General features: G+C 44.4%; 1 protein-coding gene across 1 annotated transcript; it reads left to right on the forward strand.

Moving 5' to 3' along the window:
• Window positions 1-1,338: 1,338 nt before the first annotated feature.
• Window positions 1,339-12,619, forward strand: GPC4 (glypican 4; the record flags this gene model as incomplete). The annotated part of the gene is made up of 6 exons (XM_009084684.1): window positions 1,339-1,504; window positions 7,531-7,661; window positions 7,859-8,005; window positions 8,405-8,564; window positions 10,740-10,901; window positions 11,840-12,619. Coding segments are annotated over 6 exons (975 nt in total), but the record flags the coding sequence as incomplete, so codon positions are not given.
• Between the last annotated feature and the right edge of the window lie 8,096 nt (window positions 12,620-20,715).

A 20,715-nucleotide genomic window follows, 5' to 3' on the forward strand; every position in this document is an offset into this window, starting at 1 on the left:
GTGTCTTCTCCAGCACAGTCTTTTGGAGCTGCAGTGATAGGACAAGGGGTAATGGGTTCAAATTGAAAGATAAGAAGTTTAGGTTAGATAACAGACAAAGGTTTTTTACTGTGAGGGTGGTGAGACACTGGTACAGGTTGCCCAGAGAGGCTGTGGCTGCCCCAACCCTGGCAGTGTTCAAGGCCAGGTTGGATGAAGCCTTGAGCAACCTGGTGTGGTAGGGAGGTGTCCCTGCCCATAGCAGGGGGAGTTGTGACTCGTTGATCTGTAAGGTCCATTCCAACCCCTAAAATTCCATGATTCTGTGATTTAAAACCCCAGAGACTGCTTCTGTTTTGTCAGTGTATCTCTGATTGCATCTTAATTTTCTGTTTTCATATGTGGCTAATTAACACTTAAACTTGCTCTTGAGGGAGCTTCTCTGTTCAACGCTTTAGATGGACCAACCATGTGGTCGGCACTAGTGTGTTGGGATGTAGCTAATGCTCCTTGGACTGGCTGGGTGGAAATGATTTCAATGAATGTTTTGAAGCTGGGCCAGAGAGTGAATCAAACATGAATGACCATGAGTCACTTTGGAAAATAGCCGTGTGGAGGGCTCAGGAGTGACGTGCCTGCTGCAGGCAGCTCCACTCGAACGCCCAGCGGTTGCGTGCTGCCTTGGAGGGTCCTCCCGGCTTGTCCTTAGCTGCAGGGTTATAGCTGCCACCTCCTTTGGACGTGGGGAATGGTTACTTAGCGGTTACTTAGCGTGATGAGTGCTGAGTATAAATGAACCCGGGTATCTGTCATGTAAATGCTGTGTTGAATGTGAGATAAAGGAGTTGGTCTCTGTGCTGGTGAGTCCTGCTGGGCGATTGTCCAGGAAGAGCCAAGCTGCAGCTCTGCTGAGGAGGAGGGCACATTCCCGACAGCTCTGCTACAGGGATAGTGACAGGCATCCCATCTTGGCCAATATTTCCTGAGAAATCTCAGCAGCGTCATCTTCAGGATGAGTTTGCAGCAGGGCTCAGATGGCGTGGCCTTGTGTGATGTCTTTCAACTTGATTCAACCACCTTCCCTCAGCTTGGCTGCTGTGTGTCCCCTCAGGGTGCCTGTCCTTGCAGCCCTGGGAGGGGTCCCACAACACACAAGGTGTATTGCAGTGCCAGTAATGTTTTGCAGAGATGGGGACTGTCTGTGTCCCCTGGAGTGGCAGGTACACCCAAGGAGGTGAGCCAGACCACGTCATCTTCTCCCCAGATCCCTGGACCACATAAGCAGAGAGCTCTGAGTGGATGGCAGTGGCTGACCCTATTGTGTCTAAATTTCTTCTCCCTTCTTTTTCCCTTTTAAAGGTGAACCCCACGCCTCAGGGTACACGAGCACTGCTGAAAATGATGTACTGCCCACACTGCCGAGGTCTGGTGTCGGTGAAGCCCTGTTACAACTACTGCTTTAATGTTATGAGAGGCTGCTTGGCCAACCAAGGGGACTTGGACGCTGAGTGGAATATCTTTATAGGTAAGGCAATATGGGTTGAATCTGCATGTGAGTCTACACTCATACAGTGTCCCTCACCTTTGTGAGTGGCTGTGCTGAGCTACAGCAGGTTCTTCAGGTGTCTGTGTTTGGTATCTTTTCCTTCTACACCTCTGTATACAGCACACCTTGTGCTTATCACATTAACTTCTAAATAAATGAAGCTTGTGTTGTGCCAATGACCTCTGTTGCATCAAGCTTTAAGAGGATGGAGCTGCCATGTGCTTGTAGGCTTAGAGTGTGTCTGCTTGCTGGACCAAGCACATGTGCAAGCTGTTTTTTCCATGCTACTTTTTATACGTTGTTGTCACCATACAGATGTCCTTCCCAAAGCCGGTTTTCTTCTTCAGCAGCCTGGGAGTTTCCCTGCCAGCCATGATGAGCTTTGGGGAAAGCTGTAGACCTGGATTTTACATTCAAGAATTGAATAGGACATGTGTCTGAATCTGTTTTTAAACAGCTCATTTGGTACTCAGCCACCATGCTTTTACAATGTCTATAGGTCTTGTGTGATGCTGTGTGAGTGCTTTTGCCATCCTCTTCCTCCTGTTTGTTATTTCTCTTCCATGCTTATAGAGGGTATCATTCAACACATCAAATTTAGACTGAAATGTTAAATTCTACCTTGCGTCGAGGCGTGTCAGAATTGGCAATGCATCATGTTTTGGGGGCACAGGCAATAGATAACATTAAATATTTTCATTTGTGCTCCTTTTCCAAGAGGTTTGATTTATCTGTGAATGAGCATCCTTTGGGAGCAGTCGCTTAACTCCAGTTAATGTGTGATGAAGTGCACATGTAAAGTATCTGCTGCTACTGACAAGGCTGTGATACTCTTCCCATCCCACTCCTGGAAAAAAAAAAAAGAGAGAAAGATTTCCCTTTCATTAAGCTATGAGAGAGATGAGAGAGAAAAAAAAAAAAAGGGAAATTGCTGATAGTTGGCATTTCAGGCTAGATTTAAATCTTAGAACTTCTTTTCCCGTGTTTTGTGCACTGGATTTTCACTTCACTGCCTGTGCCAACTGGGTGTATGCAGGGTGTTGTTTTCAGAAGGCATTTTTTTTGCCTGTGTATTCCATATAGGGAGTTAAATGTGACACTAAATTGGGTTTCCAAGTCATTCTCTGGGAGGCTAACACCCCACCCCCCCATTCCTCCCAGCGTCTTTCTCATGAGAATATTAAGTATTTCAACTACAATTGTTGCTGAAATAGCTCAAAGCCAGGAGACTTGCAAACATCTAGTCCAAGTAGAAAGGAGGAATCCCATGAAAGGGAAGGGCATAATGCCAGAAAACAGACAAAAGCACAAGCAGCTAATTGCTGTAGGTGGTATGCGGCTAAAAACGAACCTCGAGGGAAGCTGGAGAGCCCTGTCACACGAGACTGATCAGGGACTGCATACAATAATTAAGATTATTAAACAAGACAAAATAAATACGTGTGATTCCAGGGTGGAAGCAAAGCTTTCTTCTCGCAGTGCTTCCTCCCTAAGGGGCTTCTTGCCCACTCATTACTTAAGTATGGTATTAAGCTTCATTACATTTATTGGCAGTATTTGCTTGGTTCTTGCACTCTGGGTTGATGCTTGCAGTGGAGTAGGGATACAGAAAACTTAAGCTGTGCTTTCTTTAGACAGTTTAATAACTGAACAGGTGCTGGTTATGTTCCAGATTTTGGTTTCTATCTCAATTTGCCACTCGAGGCAAATTAAATTAAATAGATCTGGTGTTTAGGGCAGGGCATATGCCACAAATATCTTGTGTCTGTGTTTAAAGGTTTAAACAATTAAATAACTAAACATGACCCCAAAAAATCCCCCCAAAACCACCCTACGAAAAAACCCCAAACCCCACCTGTATGAGCACAATGTGATTTTTGCATTGTGGGTTTAAGTACTAAGATATGGCAATGATTTATTACGAGTCAAAATCAGATTTTGAACCTAACAAAATAAATTAAATGGGAGACAACAAATGCTGCAAGTCTATATGAATCTGTGTGTGTGTGTGTATGAAATACGCATCTTGTGTGTATTAGTGGGTCTATATGTAAGTCACTTATGTAAGTAAGGCTTTTCCAAATTAAGTCTAATCTGTGTGTGTGTGTGTATGAAATATGCATCTTGTGTGTATTAGTGGGTCTATATGTAAGTCACTTATGTAAGTAAGGCTTTTCCAAGCTGGGATGTAAAGTTTGTAGGTTTTTTGAGACAAGAAGACTTTGTAATTCCTTATTTCTCCAAAGTACCATTTAAAGCTGCAGAGTATGAAATAATGACTGAATTGTACTCTTTTCTCCCCTTTAATGTATGAAATATGCATCTTGTGTGTATTAGTGGGTCTATATGTAAGTCACTTATGTAAGTAAGGCTTTTCCAAGCTGGGATGTAAAGTTTGTAGGTTTTTTGAGACAAGAAGACTTTGTAATTCCTTATTTCTCCAAAGTACCATTTAAAGCTGCAGAGTATGAAATAATGACTGAATTGTACTCTTTTCTCCCCTTTAACTATCTAAATTATTTCTCCCTCTATTCCTGACACAATTGTACACCAATTAGACAGGGGTATACTTTGTTTCAAACAAGCTATTGGGGGGTTGGAGCTTTCCTGAATGAACAGTGTTAATCTCCAGTGCCTTTTCATGATTTTTTTTTTTTTTACCCCCACAAAGGTTTACTCTGCTCAAAGATGTCGAATTCAGGCTCCATATACATATCTGGAGTACTACTTTGTGTGCAAAGATTTTTTTTTCCCCTTAAAAAAAATAAAAAAAAGATTGTTGTTAATGAATGGTCAAGGTCTTCCCCCTCCTTTCCTCTCCTTTTAAATCAGATCTTGGGGTTAAGACTGAAAACTGCCTTTTGTTCTTCAAGTCAGACAGTGAGGCTGAAGATGTGGGTTTCTGATTATTGGTGGCACAATGCGAAAGAATTGCTTTCCTTCATGAGAGCGAGGTGCTTTGTTGCCAAGGATTGTCTCAATGCCACTAGCAAGGACAAATGTATGCAAGAGGAAAAGGGTCTTTAAGGGATGGTGCTAGATGGTGTGGCTTGAGGGTTTTTTTCCCCCCCCAAATCCACTTCTATCTCCCCATCACAGGAAGGAGAGACAGTCTTTGTCATGCTGTGTGTTTGTAATACATGGCCAGAGTACATTTTTCACTCTGCCAAACTTTTTTTTACTTTTTTTTTTGTGAAGCAAAGCTGAGCCACCTCACTGTGACTTAGAAATATCAATTACTTTGCACCAGAGCTGGGGCAAAATAATTGTTATTTATAATCAATTCCTCCCTACTAAAAATGGAAAATCTTCTGGGGGAGATGAGTTGCTGCAAAGCTTCATTCCTGGTGCTAGAGCAGCATGTTTCCCATCCTACAGGCAATGATGCTAGTGGTACCCTGAACCCCAGCCAGCCCTATTAACGCCAGACAGGCTGCCAGAGGGAACCTCTGCTCACCACCACTGCTGCTGGGGACACCAGCCAGCTCCTGGTGGGAGGGAAAAGTTTGCAGGATGCTTCCAAAATCCAGACTGTGGATGCAGGGGAGTCCCCCACACTCAGTCCCTTTCCCCCCTCCCCCTTTTTAATGAAAGTTTATTTCATTTAGCTCTCCTTGCCAGTATCAATCCCAACTCCAATTATTACTTTCCTTATCTTTTCTCGCCAGCTTTGGCAGCTCTGCTGGAGGCCGAATGCATTTTCTCTATCGGCAGTCAAAGCAGAGGCTGCATTCCTGGGCTGTGATACATGGAACGCCATGGCACCCCTGCTAACAAAGGACCCAATTCGCTCTACATTCCCATGGTCTTGTGGATGGCCTGCCCGGCTCAAAGTTTACAAAGATGCCAAACAGCCAGAAGAATTGGGGTTTATGTTTCCTTTCAGTCTTTCACAAACACTTTATTGATCTGTGGCCTTTCCTGGCCACTCAGAGAATTAAGTAGTTACAAAATGGAATGATTTTACGTTTTTTAAAAAAAACAACCCTGTGCATTTTGTGTGTTTTATTATCTGTCTATTCATAATATTTTTATTTTAAATGAGAGGCTTCCTGCAAACTGTGCCGAGATGTTCTTTATGCGCGTGAAAAACCCCAAAAGCTTTGACAATGATGAACACATTTAAGTTGTGCTCCACTTGTTTACAAAAGTCTCCATTTGGTAGCACATCAAAAGCATTTTTCTCTCCTCCGGCACAATGGTATATTCATGCTAGCAGTCATTACTCAGAGATTTGAAGCATCACTTTATTGGAGCCCACCACAATACAGTCTAAGACTCTTTGTTTCATTTGTTATTACCTTCTCTTTTTTTCCCCTCTTTTTTTTTCTTTTTTTTTTTTACATGCATTTAGTTCAGACCTGTTTGTAGTTCCTGACGGCTAAATTCCAGCCAGGCCCTGCAGCAGCTCTGTCATTGATGCTGATGTGTGCCTATGGAGCAAGGGGCTTTCCTGGGGCCTCCAGCTCCTCACAGGGTTCACTCCCTAAACACCCACACCTTGGTGGAGCTGTGTGAGTGAGGGTGGGTTAATGGACTGATAGTCCTTTAGCTAACATCCAGCAAATCTTTAGAATATTGAGTTGCCTTATAAAAGTGGATTTACAGGCTAGGAAGGCATCTGCACTCATGTAGGGGTTTTGGTAGAGGATGATGAGATTATTATTGTTATTATTTTGCATACACAAATAGCTTAACTGTATATTTGTTATCAGTTTTTGGGGGTTTTAATGTAGTTTAACATGATGTGGATGCTAAGGCAGTACTATTACTAAATTGTTCAGTATGTGGAATTTCTTTATAGGGCTTTAACTGATAGCCAGAGCCCACAGAAGTTTTCTGCTTGTTGAAAGTACCTTCTGCATTTAGGAGGAGGATGAATGTCATGAGAAACACTTTTCAAGATTAATAGACTGACTGTGAAACGCCCATTTCTCCTTAATGGAAGGGAACAGGCGTATCTTAGGAGCAGGGAGGAGTTCCTTGGGGCCAGAGGGGCTGCAGTGTCCTGGCCTCCCTCGTCACTCAGGCTAGGAAAAATTGAAGAATTAAATGCAACTGGAAAAAGATGAGTTTGTGGCAGAACATCATGAAGTGATGCAGGAGAGGAGACCAGCAAATGCTTTGGGGTTGAGGGCCCACAGTGAAAACCAGCATTAAATTAAGGTTGCAATGGGTGTGAAGAGACAAGAACTTAGTGCCAGGTTTGTACCTGGAGGCACCTTCTAGAGGAGAACTGGAGAGAGGGCTTAAATGAAGTGCAGGGTGAAAGCCTTAATGCCAATAATAATTTCCCAGAGGAAGTAGTGGATGCTCAGTAGCTGCTGTGTTTAATGATGCATTTGATGAGGACGTGCATGTTGACATGGGAGGGGTTGACCCAGTGTTGGCTGAGGGACTTTTCTGTCTGCCCTTGCCTAGAGATGTGCCAAATACATCATGAGTGCACAGCATTAACCCTGGTCTCATGCAGACTCCCTTGAGCAAATTGTCTGTGTAATGTTAGGAGGTGCAATCCCTTGGCTTCCCCAGGCACAAAAAAGCCTGTAGCTGGCCATGAGGGAGAGATGGTATCAAGGATCATCTTGGACCCTTGTGTGTTGCCGTCTTGTGCTCAGGGCCAGCATGAGGAAGCCAGTGGCCAGTCTTGAAAAACAAATGACACAAGGCAACCTTTAATAAATGAGCATGGAGAGGAGGGTGTTAGTAATGCTTGTTCTGATGGGAGGAGCTGATTACAGGCTGCTGTTGGCAGGCTGCAATGGCTCTCCCTCGTTTAACATGGCTTTTGATGTATATGAGCCCATGGTTTGGTGCTGGCAGCCTGTAAGTGCCTGCTGAAGGTGTAGGCTCTGAGAATGGAGCAAAATGTTTCCTGGAGATGTGTGCTGGTCAGAGGAGACACTACGGTGTTTAATGTCTGTATGCTCAAACTGTTATCCTTGTTACCTGTTAGTCTTAAAGCTGCTCCACTAAAAAGCTTCATTTTTCTCTCTGTGCATTAGATTCAATGCTGCTGGTAGCAGAGAGGCTGGAGGGTCCCTTCAACATTGAGTCTGTCATGGACCCCATTGACGTGAAGATTTCAGATGCAATCATGAACATGCAGGAGAACAGCATGCAAGTGTCTCAGAAGGTAAATGGGCCAAGAGGATACTTGGGATTTATTTATCCAATATGTTTCATTTCCCTGTTCTTGTCAATATGTTTTTCTTTACTGCCCTTTCAAGTATATATAAAGCTGATATATTATTTTGTGGCTGGGTTGGACCCCGGAGAAGGGAAAGTCTTGTGACTTCCTGTTTTATAAAATCCTTTCCTTCTCTCATGCAGGTTTTCCAGGGATGTGGCCAACCAAAAACACTTGCCCAGGGCCGGACTGCTCGCTCTGTCTCTGAAAGTGGTTTCAGTGCTCGTTTCAGACCCTACAACCCAGAGGAAAGGCCAACTACTGCAGCTGGCACGAGCCTGGACAGACTGGTGGGTGCCTGGTCTTGCTGGTGCCACACAGGTGCTTCACACCCATGTGCCACAGCGTATAATTTTCCATTTTTAATTTATAGTGTTTCTTAATATTCCCTGGCTGTCTTAAACTGTCTGAGGGGTGTAATCTGCCCATGGCTCTAGACATGAATTACCTCAACGCTTCTATGTCAGAGAAGTGCCTGTGTTAAAGGCTTGGCTTATGAGTAATATGTGTTTGAGGAGCAGTGTTTAATTTTGTATTAAAAAAGTAAATCAACCATCAAAACATGCAGCCAGAAGATCTGGCCTGTACACGTCTGTTGTGATAAAAAATACCTTCCCTACTTCACTTTTAATGAGCGTTTGGTATTCTGGATTATGTCTCATGTTTCTTTTTTTTCTTTTATTTAATAGGTTACTGATGTGAAAGAGAAGCTGAAGCAAGCCAAAAAATTTTGGTCATCTCTCCCTGGCAACATTTGCAATGATGAAAAGATGTCTGTAGGCACTGTCAATGAGAATGAGTGCTGGAACGGGAGCGCCAAGAGCAGGTTTGGCAATGCTGTGGCCCCTGGTTAACCCTCTCCCTCTCATTCCAGCCTTTCCCAGCATGCTGACCACTCTCCCTGAGCCCTCTTCTCCACCAGGAGTGACCCCAGCTGCCCCAAGACAGGCTGCTGCCATTACCCCTTTTGTTTCTGTAGATGGGAGAGCTGGAACACAATGTCAAAGTTAGAGGAGAGAACTGAGTGTAGATACCCAGATAGGGCATCTCTCCTTGGACTTAAAGCCTCTTACTATTGTTCATGGTTTAGGGGAGATGACCTGTACAAAATCCTGTATCATGGGCACAGAACAGGGATGCTCATATCATCTGTCAGTGTTGTTGCCCCAGTGCCCCCAGTTGGAGTTTCCACCAAGGACTGGTTTCTTTATTGAGCAAGGGCAGGGTAGATGGAGGCCAGAGACCTTCTGTGCTGCTGAGGTCAGTTGCACAAGGGGGCCAGTGGTTTCTGGTTTCATTCACACTTTTTATGTAAAAAGAGTTACAAAACTCTTTTCTTTTTTTTCTTTCTTTTTCTTGTAAGAAAGAAATTGCCAACACATGAATAAGACAAAGTTTTTCTGTCATATGGTTTATGTAACTGTTTAACTTTTATTTTGGAAACGGAAGTTTCTTTTTTTGTTGTTGTTTCTGTTTGCTTACTGAGGAAATAAGCACAATCCAAGATGTTCTATGAAAAAAACCAGTTGTCCTGGGGTTTTCCAGCAGTTTTTCTAAATAATAGCAGTTTTTGCCCTGATATTTTTGGGCCACAGAACTAAGCCATGCCTCATAAATTTTACACTGTTTTGTGTGAGCCGAAAACTGCTGTGCTGGGCCAGAGTGATGCTTTGGGTCTCTGTGACAAGAAATGGCTCTGCCTCCTGAAATCTTGCATATCAGCAGCCTCTACAGGACTTTTCACAGCAGATATCCCCAGCGTGTGTGAGGGTCTGTACCAGTATGGAGAGCAGATGGGGACTTGGTAGCACTGGGCAAGGAGACAGAGTGGAGGCTGAACATCCTATGTGGCTTGCACAAGATAATTTTCTTTGCCATTAGTATTTTCTCTGTGACTCCAATAAGCTAAAAGTTTGGTAGCCTTCCACAGTTTGATCTCTGACTTCTTTGAAACATATAATACAGATCACAAATAATAACAACCACCACCAATAATCATCATCATTGTCACTCCTGTGTACAGGACAGGGTTTGAGCATGCTCTTCAGATGTATGGTTATATCTCACTGCCTGGTCTCCAAGATCCGTAGGATGTGCTAAAGGCTTTTCTTCACTCTCATGGTACTGATGTTGGCATCATAACTGAGAAAAGTAGTGTTTTCTTCTGTTAAACTGATTTTTCTAGCGAGTCAGGTGATCAGAGGAAGGAGAAATATGTCCTGGCCCCGCTCTATAAGATGATACTCCAAATACCTGTGTCAGGAGATGTATTCTGTTGGGTTTTGGCACTCAGTCTCTTTTAAACCAAGAGGCTGTATGTGTGTGCAGACCTGAACATGCACATCTTCTCAGACTAAGCAGCTTGGCTTTTCCATGCTCCACTGTGTGGAGTCACAAGACCTCATCTTCAGCATCACGGGTGTTTCTCCTGCTGGAGTTATTAGGGAAATTGTGTCTCATGTCTGCATGGTGAGAAGCACACATTCAATATCCCCCCCAGCTTGATGGTTAAGATGCATTACTCAAAGACAGAATGACACTCTTGCCTCCAACAGTTACTATAGGTTTCTGTGGGATAACTACGGCCTTGAAGGTCATTTTTCCAAAAATGTCATCTAACTGGGCATCAAGGCGTCTCAGCAGCTTGTTTTGCTCTGTTGCCTGCAGCAAGCTGATTTATGCTGTTGAAAGCCATTATTACTATAAACCCCAGATCTTCCTTCTCTTTTCAAGTTGGGGAGAAAATGGTCCTTCCCTTGCCCTTGTGGCACAGCATAAATGAAAACAGTGTTTAATTCCACATGCTGCAGAGGCTGCAGAAAGGGGAAATGGGGTAAGAAGTCAGAGAAGGTCTTTGTGAAGTTTAGTACTTGGGAAGATCATGTTTGGCTCAGAATATCACCAGACTGAAAATAGGGATGTCATTGCTGAGTTCCCATGGTTGTCACCCTTTGGCATGGGATCCCACCGAGCTGAAGCTCTGGTACCAGAAGGAATGGTTTCTTTTACGGTTTGACTTTGCAGTGACTGGAAATGGCTTAGCAAGTCAAGTGAATAACCCAGAGGTGGAAGTTGATATTACCAAGCCAGACATGGTGATTCGCCGGCAAATCATGGCCCTGCGGGTGATGACCAACAAACTGAAGAATGCGTACAGTGGGAATGATGTGGACTTCATTGACATAAGTATGTTTGCTCTTGTTTGTCTTTTGCTTTTTCTTATTCCCTTTTTAATTGGATTTCATGCTAACTACCACCGGGTAGCCTGTTAAGCTTCAGCTGTAGGTAGGTGTGTTAGTAAAGAGAGTGGGAAGTGGCATCTCCGACAGGCTGTGTGAGGAGGGTTGTTCCCATAGTCATAGAATGGGTTGGGTTGGAAAGGGCCTTTAAATGTTATGGAGTCCAAACCCCCTGCAATAAGCAGTGACATTTTCAATGAGGTCAGGTTGCTCAGAGCCCTGTCCATCCAGCCTAATCTTGAGTGTTTCCAGAGAACCACCTCTCCAGGCAACCTGTGCCAATGAAACACCACCCATGTCATAAGAATTTTCTTCCTTATGTTTAGGCTAAATCTACCCTCTTTTAGTTTAAAACTGTTACTCCTCATTCTATCAGAACAGGCCCTGCTGAAAAGTTTGTCCCTGTCTTTCTTATAAGTCCCCTCAAAGTATTGAAAGGCCAAAATAAGGTCTCACCAGGGCCTGCTCTTCTCCTGGTTGAACAACCTCAGCTCTCTCAGCCTGTCCTCATATGAGAGGTGTTCCAGCTTCTGATCATTTTTGTAGCCTCCTCTGGACTCGCTCCAGCAGATCCTTCCTATGCTGAGGGCCGAGAACTGTATGCACTACTCCAGGTGGGATCTCATGAGCAGAGTAAGAGAAGTGAACCCACTCCCTTGACCTGATGATCGCACTGCTTTTGGTGCAGCCCAGGATGTGGTTGGCTTACTGGGGCTGCAAGCACACATTGCCCTGATGTCACAGTAACCTGAGGACCCACACTTACATCTTCTCAGTATCAAAACAGCCCCACTCTTGCCTTTTTGTTTCCCCTCGCTGTCTTCTGCAAGTGAAGCCATGTGCTGCAGACAGCAGAGGAGGACAGCAGGTATTTGTCTCCCACAGGTGAGGAGAGCAGCGGGGAGGAGAGCGGCAGCGGCTGTGAGCTCCAGCAGTGCTCCCCAGAGTTCGAGTTCAACGCCACTGAGGTCGCTGTGAACTCCAACAAGAGCGATAAGAACGTGAACACTTCTGCCGCTACCAGGAGCAGTCTATCACAAGCAGCCTTGCTCCTTAGCATTTTGTTCTTGGCCATGCAAAGACAATGGAGATAATTGTGCAGCATAGAGGGGGGGGAAAGACTTTTATTATCAAAGGTAGAAGGCACCTGCTTTCACTTTTATACCATCTAGAGACTTCGCTTTTTAAGTTAATGGACAACAGTGTACAGTTTTTACTATGTTGCCACTGGTTTTAAGATACTGATTTTTTTTTTCCCTTGCTATTCTGGGAATAACAGGAGCAGGGACTACCAGTTTATCCCGTTCACCAAGAGTCCATGTTAGAGGTGGATAACAAAAATGTATATACAAGCCTGTAGTTAGCTCTGCATTTGTGTCTTTATCACTTCTTTTTTTTTTTTCTTTTACTGTATTTCTTATGAAAACAAAACCCCAGGGTCTTCTCTTGGCCTGTAACAAGTATGTGTTTCTGAAATGAGAAATATCTGTACAGAAGCAGGTTTTATTTATCATGTTATCTTATGGGGGAAAAAATAATTGCCCAACAAGCAGAAAATGTTTCATGTAGTTAAATTCCCATTTATCCACATTATGTTAGTTGCCTTATCTGGAGAGAAGTGGAAGTCATTTGTTTTTATTATGTGGTAAAACAGAAGGTGAAGGCAGAGCTGGTCAGCGTGCCAAGGGCTCCGTTCGCGTAGGGCGTCGATGCCAGGAGCAGGTTGTGCTTTCTTTACAGGAGATTTGGTTAAATTGGAAGGGACTACAGAGAATTCCCATTCTGCGGACACTAAGAAGAGCTGTTGTTTGTTCCCCGAGATCCTTGCAATTAGCTGTAACTTCCGTGGGGCAGTTCCTGACGTGCATCTCCCATGGGAATGAGACATTAAACTTGTTCAGTTGGAAGCAACTTGTCTTCTCACAGATCCAAATGCCAACATGTGTCTTGTCTGCAAATTTGTTAGGTGAATGCTGGATTGATCTTTTAATTGTTTTGGTTGTGTTTTTAAGGACTCCTTTGTGGGAGGGTAGGCGGGGGGTGTTGGGTTTGTTCTTACAAGAGTTTTGTTTCCGATGGGGACAAAAGGGAAGGCTCAGGCACTGTTGCAGGCAGATGGGAGTAGGAGCTGGCAGGGCTGAAGATATCTCCTGTTTGGTGTGTTTGGTCTCCAGGAAGCTGATGCCCAGTGTCTGTAGCTTTTCAGCACTACCCAAGACACCCTCGTCTCTCTACCTGTGCTTTTGCAGTTGGAACAGTTTTGTGGTGAACGGCAACTCATGAGTGAAAGAAATGTATATTTTTAAGGAAAAAAGATGAAATAATTTTTAAAAGAGTTTAGCAAAAGTTAAGTCTGTGGAAAGACTCAAAATTATTCTGCACGTCTCCTCCTGCTTTGGGTAGCCTTTAGGTCTGGCTAGACACTGGGGTCTGGCCAAGACAGCAATCCAGAGAGAGAGAGGGTTTGCTCTATTCCACCCTTGTGTCATAAAGGATAATTTTCTATTTTTGTATTGAAGCATTAATTACATGTTAGCTCAGGGTCAGCTTTATATCCAACTGTATTTTCACACCAAATTTCAGCAACGCTATAAAGATGGAATATTCTTGGCTGGTATAAACAATCCTGGAGGCTTAATTTCACTAGAAGTAGACAGTTATTTATTAAAACATGATGTTGGTAGAGTTAGGAATATTCTGGCTAGATTATTTTTCTTTAGAAAATAAATCATGGAACCATAAAATGAAAAAAAATTATAAATTTATGTGTGGGAAAAAATGGATTGTAAATAGCTAAGTTGCCTTGCGAGGAATTGGAAAATGTGCTGATACTTAGAAACTACCTCAGTTCTGAGGAATTTCCTTTCTAGCTTTGAGTGCTATTACATTTACTTGGTAGAAGTGAATCTGGTCTCCAATATGTAGCTGAAAGAGTTATCCCTATAGACCTTGTTAGATTGTTTTTAATTTAGAGGGTTGAACTACATCCAGCTGTTTTCTTTCAGCTAAGTTCCCTAACAAAGAGAATTTCTGAATTAAATATCGCTGATGGTTTCCATGACTTTTCCTGATTTGTTTGGTTTCATGGCATTTTCTGATTGCCCTTTAATTATTTAAATGGTTCTAGCCATTTGAATTTTAATCCTGAAATAAACAAACCTTAGATGCACTACCATTGTAAATAGATCGCAGTAAGGTCTGACTGGATAACCCTTCTGGCTCATACCCAGCTGGCAGGCCGGCAGAGTTAAATGAAGAAAAAAACCCCAAGAATAAAAAAAATAAAACTTCTTCAGAGCTCAGAGATTGGTGGAACAAAAGCCCTTATGTTCGGAGGGGCTGCCTGCTCCAACATCTCCCTTCTTGGCGTAAGTGTTCATATGTAAGAAAGTTGCTTGTAAATTCTCCTGCTTTGGAGCGTTTCTGCTCAGAAAAGAAAAATACTTCTGAATTTATATTTATCGTTTTACAACTAATGGCTTACTAATTATTATTCCTTAGTTTGGTATGAGCCACCGATGCAAAGATTGCCATCAGTTTTAAGCGTGTCCAGTTGACTTTGTTAATAGCACAACGATCTTCCACTATATAAAGGACAGATTTGTCACCTGGGGCTACAGGAAACAAGAGTAAACATCAATGTAAGATGATCAAAAGTTGTGTTCCTGCTTTTATTTTGTGTTTGTGTGTGAAATTGGCTCTCTGACATGAGCTTGTAAACTAAACCATACGGGTAGGGATGAGGCATGCTGCTGACTTCATGGAAGGCATGTGCTCCCCTCCTTCAAGGATTTCTCTTTTTTTCACATAACCATTACCATTTGAGCATGATTTAAAGAAAAATTCCCATACATAGAATTAATAATTGAAGTTAATGGAGTTGGTAATGAGCTTCAAATGCAAAATGAAGCAGAAAGGTGGTGTCCTTGACAGCATGGGAGATGCTGTCTCCCGAAGAGCTGGAACAAAGAAATCCAGCCCTTAAAAGGACCTGCTTTAACAGCTCAGTGCCTCTTCTGAAACACGTGGGGCTCCATGCTGCCACGGCCTCACAGGTGACACGTGGGAAGGGAAAAGGAGAGCACATGATGAGACTGGTGTGATCAGATTCTCTCAGTTTGTGCTGTGATGGGTGATGTCCCCCCAGGTCAGGACAGATGACCAGTGCAAGAGAAGTCCTCCCACCCCCCAGGGCAGGGTCCTGCTCCTCCCCCCTGGCTGAGCCAACCTGCGTTTGTCCTCACAGGCAAAGTGGTGTATTAATTCTGGAAGGTCTCAGTACAGTGGTCATTTCATAGACAAGATGGTGCTGAAGTTTCCATCACCATCCCCTAACTGCTTTGCTGGGTATAAGCCTTGCTGGACCAGGCAAGCCCTCTTGTGTGGTCCTAGCTCCTTTCTCATGGTAGCCTCTGCTGTTGGACATCTCAGAGCATGGCATGTAAAAATCACTTCTGTCTACTTGGATGTTTTTAACTGTTGTGTGTCACACAGTAATTGCCAGCCCTGTTTGTCACCTTTTCCACAAACCCCCCCACTTCCCTGTCATTCACTGTGTGAATGTGGCAGTGCCTCCCCCCAATGAGAGCAGTAAAAATCGCTCGATGCTGCTTTCCTGCTCATGCCTTTTGCTTATCGGCACAAAACCATGGTGTTTCTTCTTGTCCATGGGCAAGCCAATGACCCTGACACATCTCCACAGCCTTGAGTGGCAGACACCCAGGTCCTGCCAGTGCAGGCAGGCCTTGGAGCATCCTGGGGACCCTGAGAACCAAGGACTGTGTATGTGGAAGCTGGTGGGCATTGCTGCTGCAGGAAATCTGAGTCTGGATAAATCCATCTCTGTTAGAAGAAAATCCATCTCTGTTGGATTTTTTAATGCTGTTATCTTTCTTTTTTCCATGTAAGCTGGGCTGAGTGTCTGGAGTAACTACGCTGTCTCTACCTCAGGTCGACCTGATGTCATGGCCAGTGGCCACCTGCCTGCAGTGGTGCATAAGCCAACATTGCAGTGCCTGCCAGGTTGGTGTGAGGGTGACCTGTCCTCTACTGCTTTCATTCCTGGGAGGGCTCTCTAGGACTGGTGGTAATTCCAAAATAAATTTTAAAATGTGTAGAAGGGGATAAAAACTGATGCAGAAACATTGCAATCCCCATCCCAAGCAGTGAGGTAGTGCTGTGCTTCATGGCATCGTTCAAGGGCTGGGATTTAATGGTTTAAGGTATCTGCAAGACATACGTTGGTTAGAGATGGTGCCATAGTCGTGGTTTTAGGACCACCTGAGTGTGAACTAACCACAATAATGGCTTTCATTTCTTTATAATTCTGTTTCAGGCATCATGTTTTCTGGGTTTGGTTTGCTTTTCTCATTTAATCCTTTGCTGTGATTTGTTTGAGGGCTTGTAACAGTGCAAATTGCCTGGGAAGACACAGCTCTTTATGGGCTTGCTGTAATTCTGGGTCAAGTGTGCTCAAATTGCTGTAATTTGTATCTAATGGATTACATGGATTGAGAACCCTTTTATAACTGTAGGAGCAAGGAGTGGCTGCCTGCCCTCGGAGGAGGGGAAGGTGTCCTGGGCATGGCCTGTCCCTTTTGTCCCTTTCCTCTGGGAGGGAGGACTATCCTTTTCATGGTCCCATGGGCTAAGGAGCCTGGCAGGGCTGGGGAACCTGCTGGGTGCAAAAGTAGCAGGTGGCCATGGCAAAGAGGTAAACCTGGCAGGTTTTGGAGGATGCTACTGGCATATCCCAATGTTGTGTTGCCTTCCTCTGGTTACTATCCCCGTGCTGTCAGGTGGGTAGCTGGTGGGATGCTTTTCCTCCTTGAACCTGTTCTGCCTGATTGGCCTTTGCCCTTCTGGTCTCCTCTCAGCCTTCTCACTGTGACTGGGCCCCACGGTTCCTTGCTGCCCTGGCTCCTTTATCCCAAATCTTTGCTCTTTGTGGTGGATCCTCTTGTGTGTGCCCCATGTCCCAGCAGAAGCAGAGCCAGAATGTATCTCACCCATGGACCTTGGTCTCCCTTGCAAGCCATCTCTATTTAACCCCCACCCAGAGATTGCTGCAACCAGGAGTTTTCATTTGAAAATCAGCTCTTATTTGCATCCACAAATTTGCCTCAGTTGTTAGTCATTGACATGGTTTAGTGGTGGACCTGGCAGTGCTGGTTAATGGTTGGACTTGATGTTCTTTCCAACCTTAATGATTCTATGATTCATTTCAAGAGCCAGGTAATGTCTATCTCCCTGGTGGTTGTGTAGGAGCTGAGTGGGAGCAGCTTCAGCCCCATCATGAAATCTGGGGTGCCTGTGCCCCTCTTTCATGTGTTGCAGCAACAGAATTCCCCTACGTAGCTTCTCATCTTCCCAGCGTGTCCTGCTGCACTGGCTCCTGCTACATGTGTCATTAATTCATGTAATCTGATGCAAATCAATATGCTAAACCCCTCATTAATTGGGTTAGTGATTTATACTAATGAGACTTAAAATCTTGGAGAAGGTTGAGGGTATTTGTTTCTCCTCTGACAAGCTATTGTCAGCCCCACAATGGCTGGCCCTTGGCTGGGCTGGTAATTGCCTCGTGACTGTATTTGCATCGACATAATAGCAAGGATGTTAGCGGGGAGCTAAGACATCTCATCTTTTCCTCTGAACAGGAAAATTCAGGATTAGCAAGGTGGAATTCGTTTGCCAGCAGTTGCTGGCAGCCCTGTTGTGTAGGGTGGCTGCTCTTCACCTATAACTCGGCTCTGTCAGTTGTTTCCATTATAAACCTGCTTTTCTTCAGAGCTTAATAAGCTTAGCCATAAAAATCAGGCCTGCCTGAAAACTTGGCACAGTAGGAATTGGCCAGACTTTTATTTTTTCTGGTGGGAAGAACTGATGATTATTTTTAGAAGAAATTGTTTCGTCTGTGAAGTTTAATGGGTTGAAATGCTGTTTTGGCATTCACAAGCCTTCAGACCAGCTTTGTTGAAAACCCCATTTAGCATCACCAATAATACAGTAATGCTGAGGATCCCCAGGGACAGGCAACTGAAACAATAGCCGGAATCTTACATTTTTAAAGCTAATTGTTGTACATGTTCAGCCGTTTCCCCCATGCCAGTACCACACACGCGCTTGCTGTCTTGAGCAAGACACAGACCTGAGGACAGATAAGTTCAAAGGAGGCATTTCATTGATGTTGACAGGAGTTGCATCTGCATTTCCAGGGACTCTTTAATGGAAGCAAGATCATGGATATATATCCACTGGTTTCCTGCAGCAGAAAGATAATTCTGATTTAACCAAGAGTCTTCTTTTCTTTTTCACGGTTTCTTTCATATGCATCCTCCTAATGGAGTGTATTTGTATTGGAGCTGGTATGTGCAATCCTAAATGTATCTATTCCTGATTTTGGGTGAGCAGCCACTCTGCCCTGTTTGCAGGTGAGGAGCTGGGCACCCCAATGAATGCATGGGGTAGTGGAGTAAGAGAATAAGTGGCTTGAACAGACCTAAATGACTTCATTGTTTGCTCTGAATTTCCCATGTACTAGCATAGGCCATGCTGCTTCCAGGAGGATGCTTCAGGTAAAATGCCTCACAGAATGAGATAAGGTGATGACTTCTGAGAGGCTCCAGGGCCTTCGTGTCTCGGGGCAAATGGGAACTTTGGCTGGTGTGACACAGCTTTTCTACTTTGTTCTTCTCATAGAAAAAAAAAATCCAAATTTGGAAAAAATTAAAATACATGATCACTGTTTATTCATTGTTAAGTTCTTTGGATGGCTGTGCATTCAAAACCGCTCCAGTATTGAATAGGAATTTGTGCTACAAAATAGTGGTGAGATTTTTCAGGTTTGAGCAGGAAGAGTTGGGGGTCAGGGTTTATGTGGGTGAGTGAGGGCTCTGGGTGAGCCAGGGACCAAGAGAGTCAGTGTTACAAAGAAGCTGTTGTCTTTGACAGAGGTCTTCCGGAGCCTAGCTGTCTGAAAATAATTAGCCAAATAAGTTAGTTGTGCTCCATGCAAAGTATTTCTGACATTTGACTTCCTAGGGAAACGGATAATGTACATATGGAGATACGTCAGCTGGTCCTTTGTCAGCTGCCCCCTGGGAGGGAGCACCCATGGAGGAGATGGGAACTGTGCTTTGCACAGGTAGTAATGAGAAGGGGAAGCTGTCAGGGAGCCTCGTGCTGACCAGGGGGATGGGGGTGAGGTCCCTGGGGAACTTGTGGCCAGGGGGATGGTGGGTGGGCAGAGCTGCCGTTCAGCTTCCCGGTGCAAGCATGGCCCTGCCATGGAGGGCATGTTTAACGGCAAACTGGTGATTGGAAAAGGGGCAAAAAAAAACATTCCTTGAAGGTGTGCTTCATCACACTGGTGCAGGCATGGCATGGGGCTCATCCAGGATCTCCCAGCATGTGGGGTTGACAGAGGATGGTTGGAAATGAGAGGGAGACAGGAGATGAGTGCATTGGGCAGCACTTGAGCTATGTCTCTGCCACCTCATTGTTTTCTGTCCTTTCTTTCATTCTGTTGTTATTTAAAGTGAATTAAATGGAGATCAGTCTCTTGGTGTTGTATTAGCAGCTCCCAGAGGGTCTGGCAGTAGCATTTTTTGGCCCACACTGTGCTGGTTTTCTCTGAGACATGGCATGACCTCCATCAAAAAGAAGTAGGGTTGCAGCATTTCCCAGGTTCCCTCTCTTGTTGGCCACCTTTATAGCAAAAAGTTGCAGAGGCTCTTGCTGACCATCCTCACAACCGAGCCACTCATCCAGTGGTGCTTCTTATGGCAGCATTTAAACCCTGCTGCAGGGTAAGAGCATTTTGTTTGGAGTTCAGATTGGAAGCACAGGGATGTGGGTTTTGCAGTGTTGGAGGGAACCAGGAATGAAATTGAGGCCTCTAGAAGGGAAAACCTCCCTCATTATGATTTGGCCCCATTGCATTGCAAAGGGTGGTTTGCTCTCTTCCTCAGTGTCCTGCCTGTGCTGTTCACACCCAGAGTCTTAAAGAAACAGGAACCCCAGCTGTGAGGAGTTGCTAAACCTATACAATTGTGAGGTGCATGGAAAGTGAGTGAAACCATGACCAAACCTGTATTTTTGTCCTATCTCAATGAATGGAGGAAGCAATGGATTCCACCCTTGGTTTTCAAAAGCTTTAAAGGGGAAAAAAGCTCACCAGCACCCAAACCCTTCAGCCCCACAAGTGATAAAGATTGTGTCGAGGCTGCACACCCCCAGGAGCAGACAGGACCATGTGCTCCTGAGCTGAGCACAGAAACAGTCCTGTCTGTGATGAACCCAAACTCCTGTGAAAGCGAGAAGTGAAATGATGTCTTCATCATGGTAGTGAGAATCTAGTCTCTGTGCAAAGTCCCTTTTCTCCAGGAAGACAAGGGTATTTGGGACCTGTGTATGCAGCTCCCAGGCTTAACCTTGGGCAAGCCAGGCTGTGGTGGCACAGCCACCTCCAGCACCAGCAGCAGCTCAGCTAATCCACTTGCAGTATATTTGTGGCTCTCCTCTTCTGGGCCCGGCACTGAGACAGCAGAGTGGTTTTAATGAGAACATGTAAGTTAAAATTGGGTTTTTTGACTTTTATAAATTAGTGGCAGACTATGTCTGTTCAGGTTGCTATTTTAACTGCTCCAGATGTCAAGCATGGCTCAGCCAAGATCAATGCATAATCCAAAGGAAATACTATTAATTTCAAAGGAATGTGGTCAATATTTAAATGTTTTGGATCTTTTTAATATGTAGAC

This window comes from Acanthisitta chloris, unplaced genomic scaffold, assembly GCF_000695815.1.
Source record: "Acanthisitta chloris isolate BGI_N310 unplaced genomic scaffold, ASM69581v1 scaffold1521, whole genome shotgun sequence".
In the NCBI taxonomy this organism is placed as follows: domain Eukaryota; kingdom Metazoa; phylum Chordata; class Aves; order Passeriformes; family Acanthisittidae; genus Acanthisitta; species Acanthisitta chloris.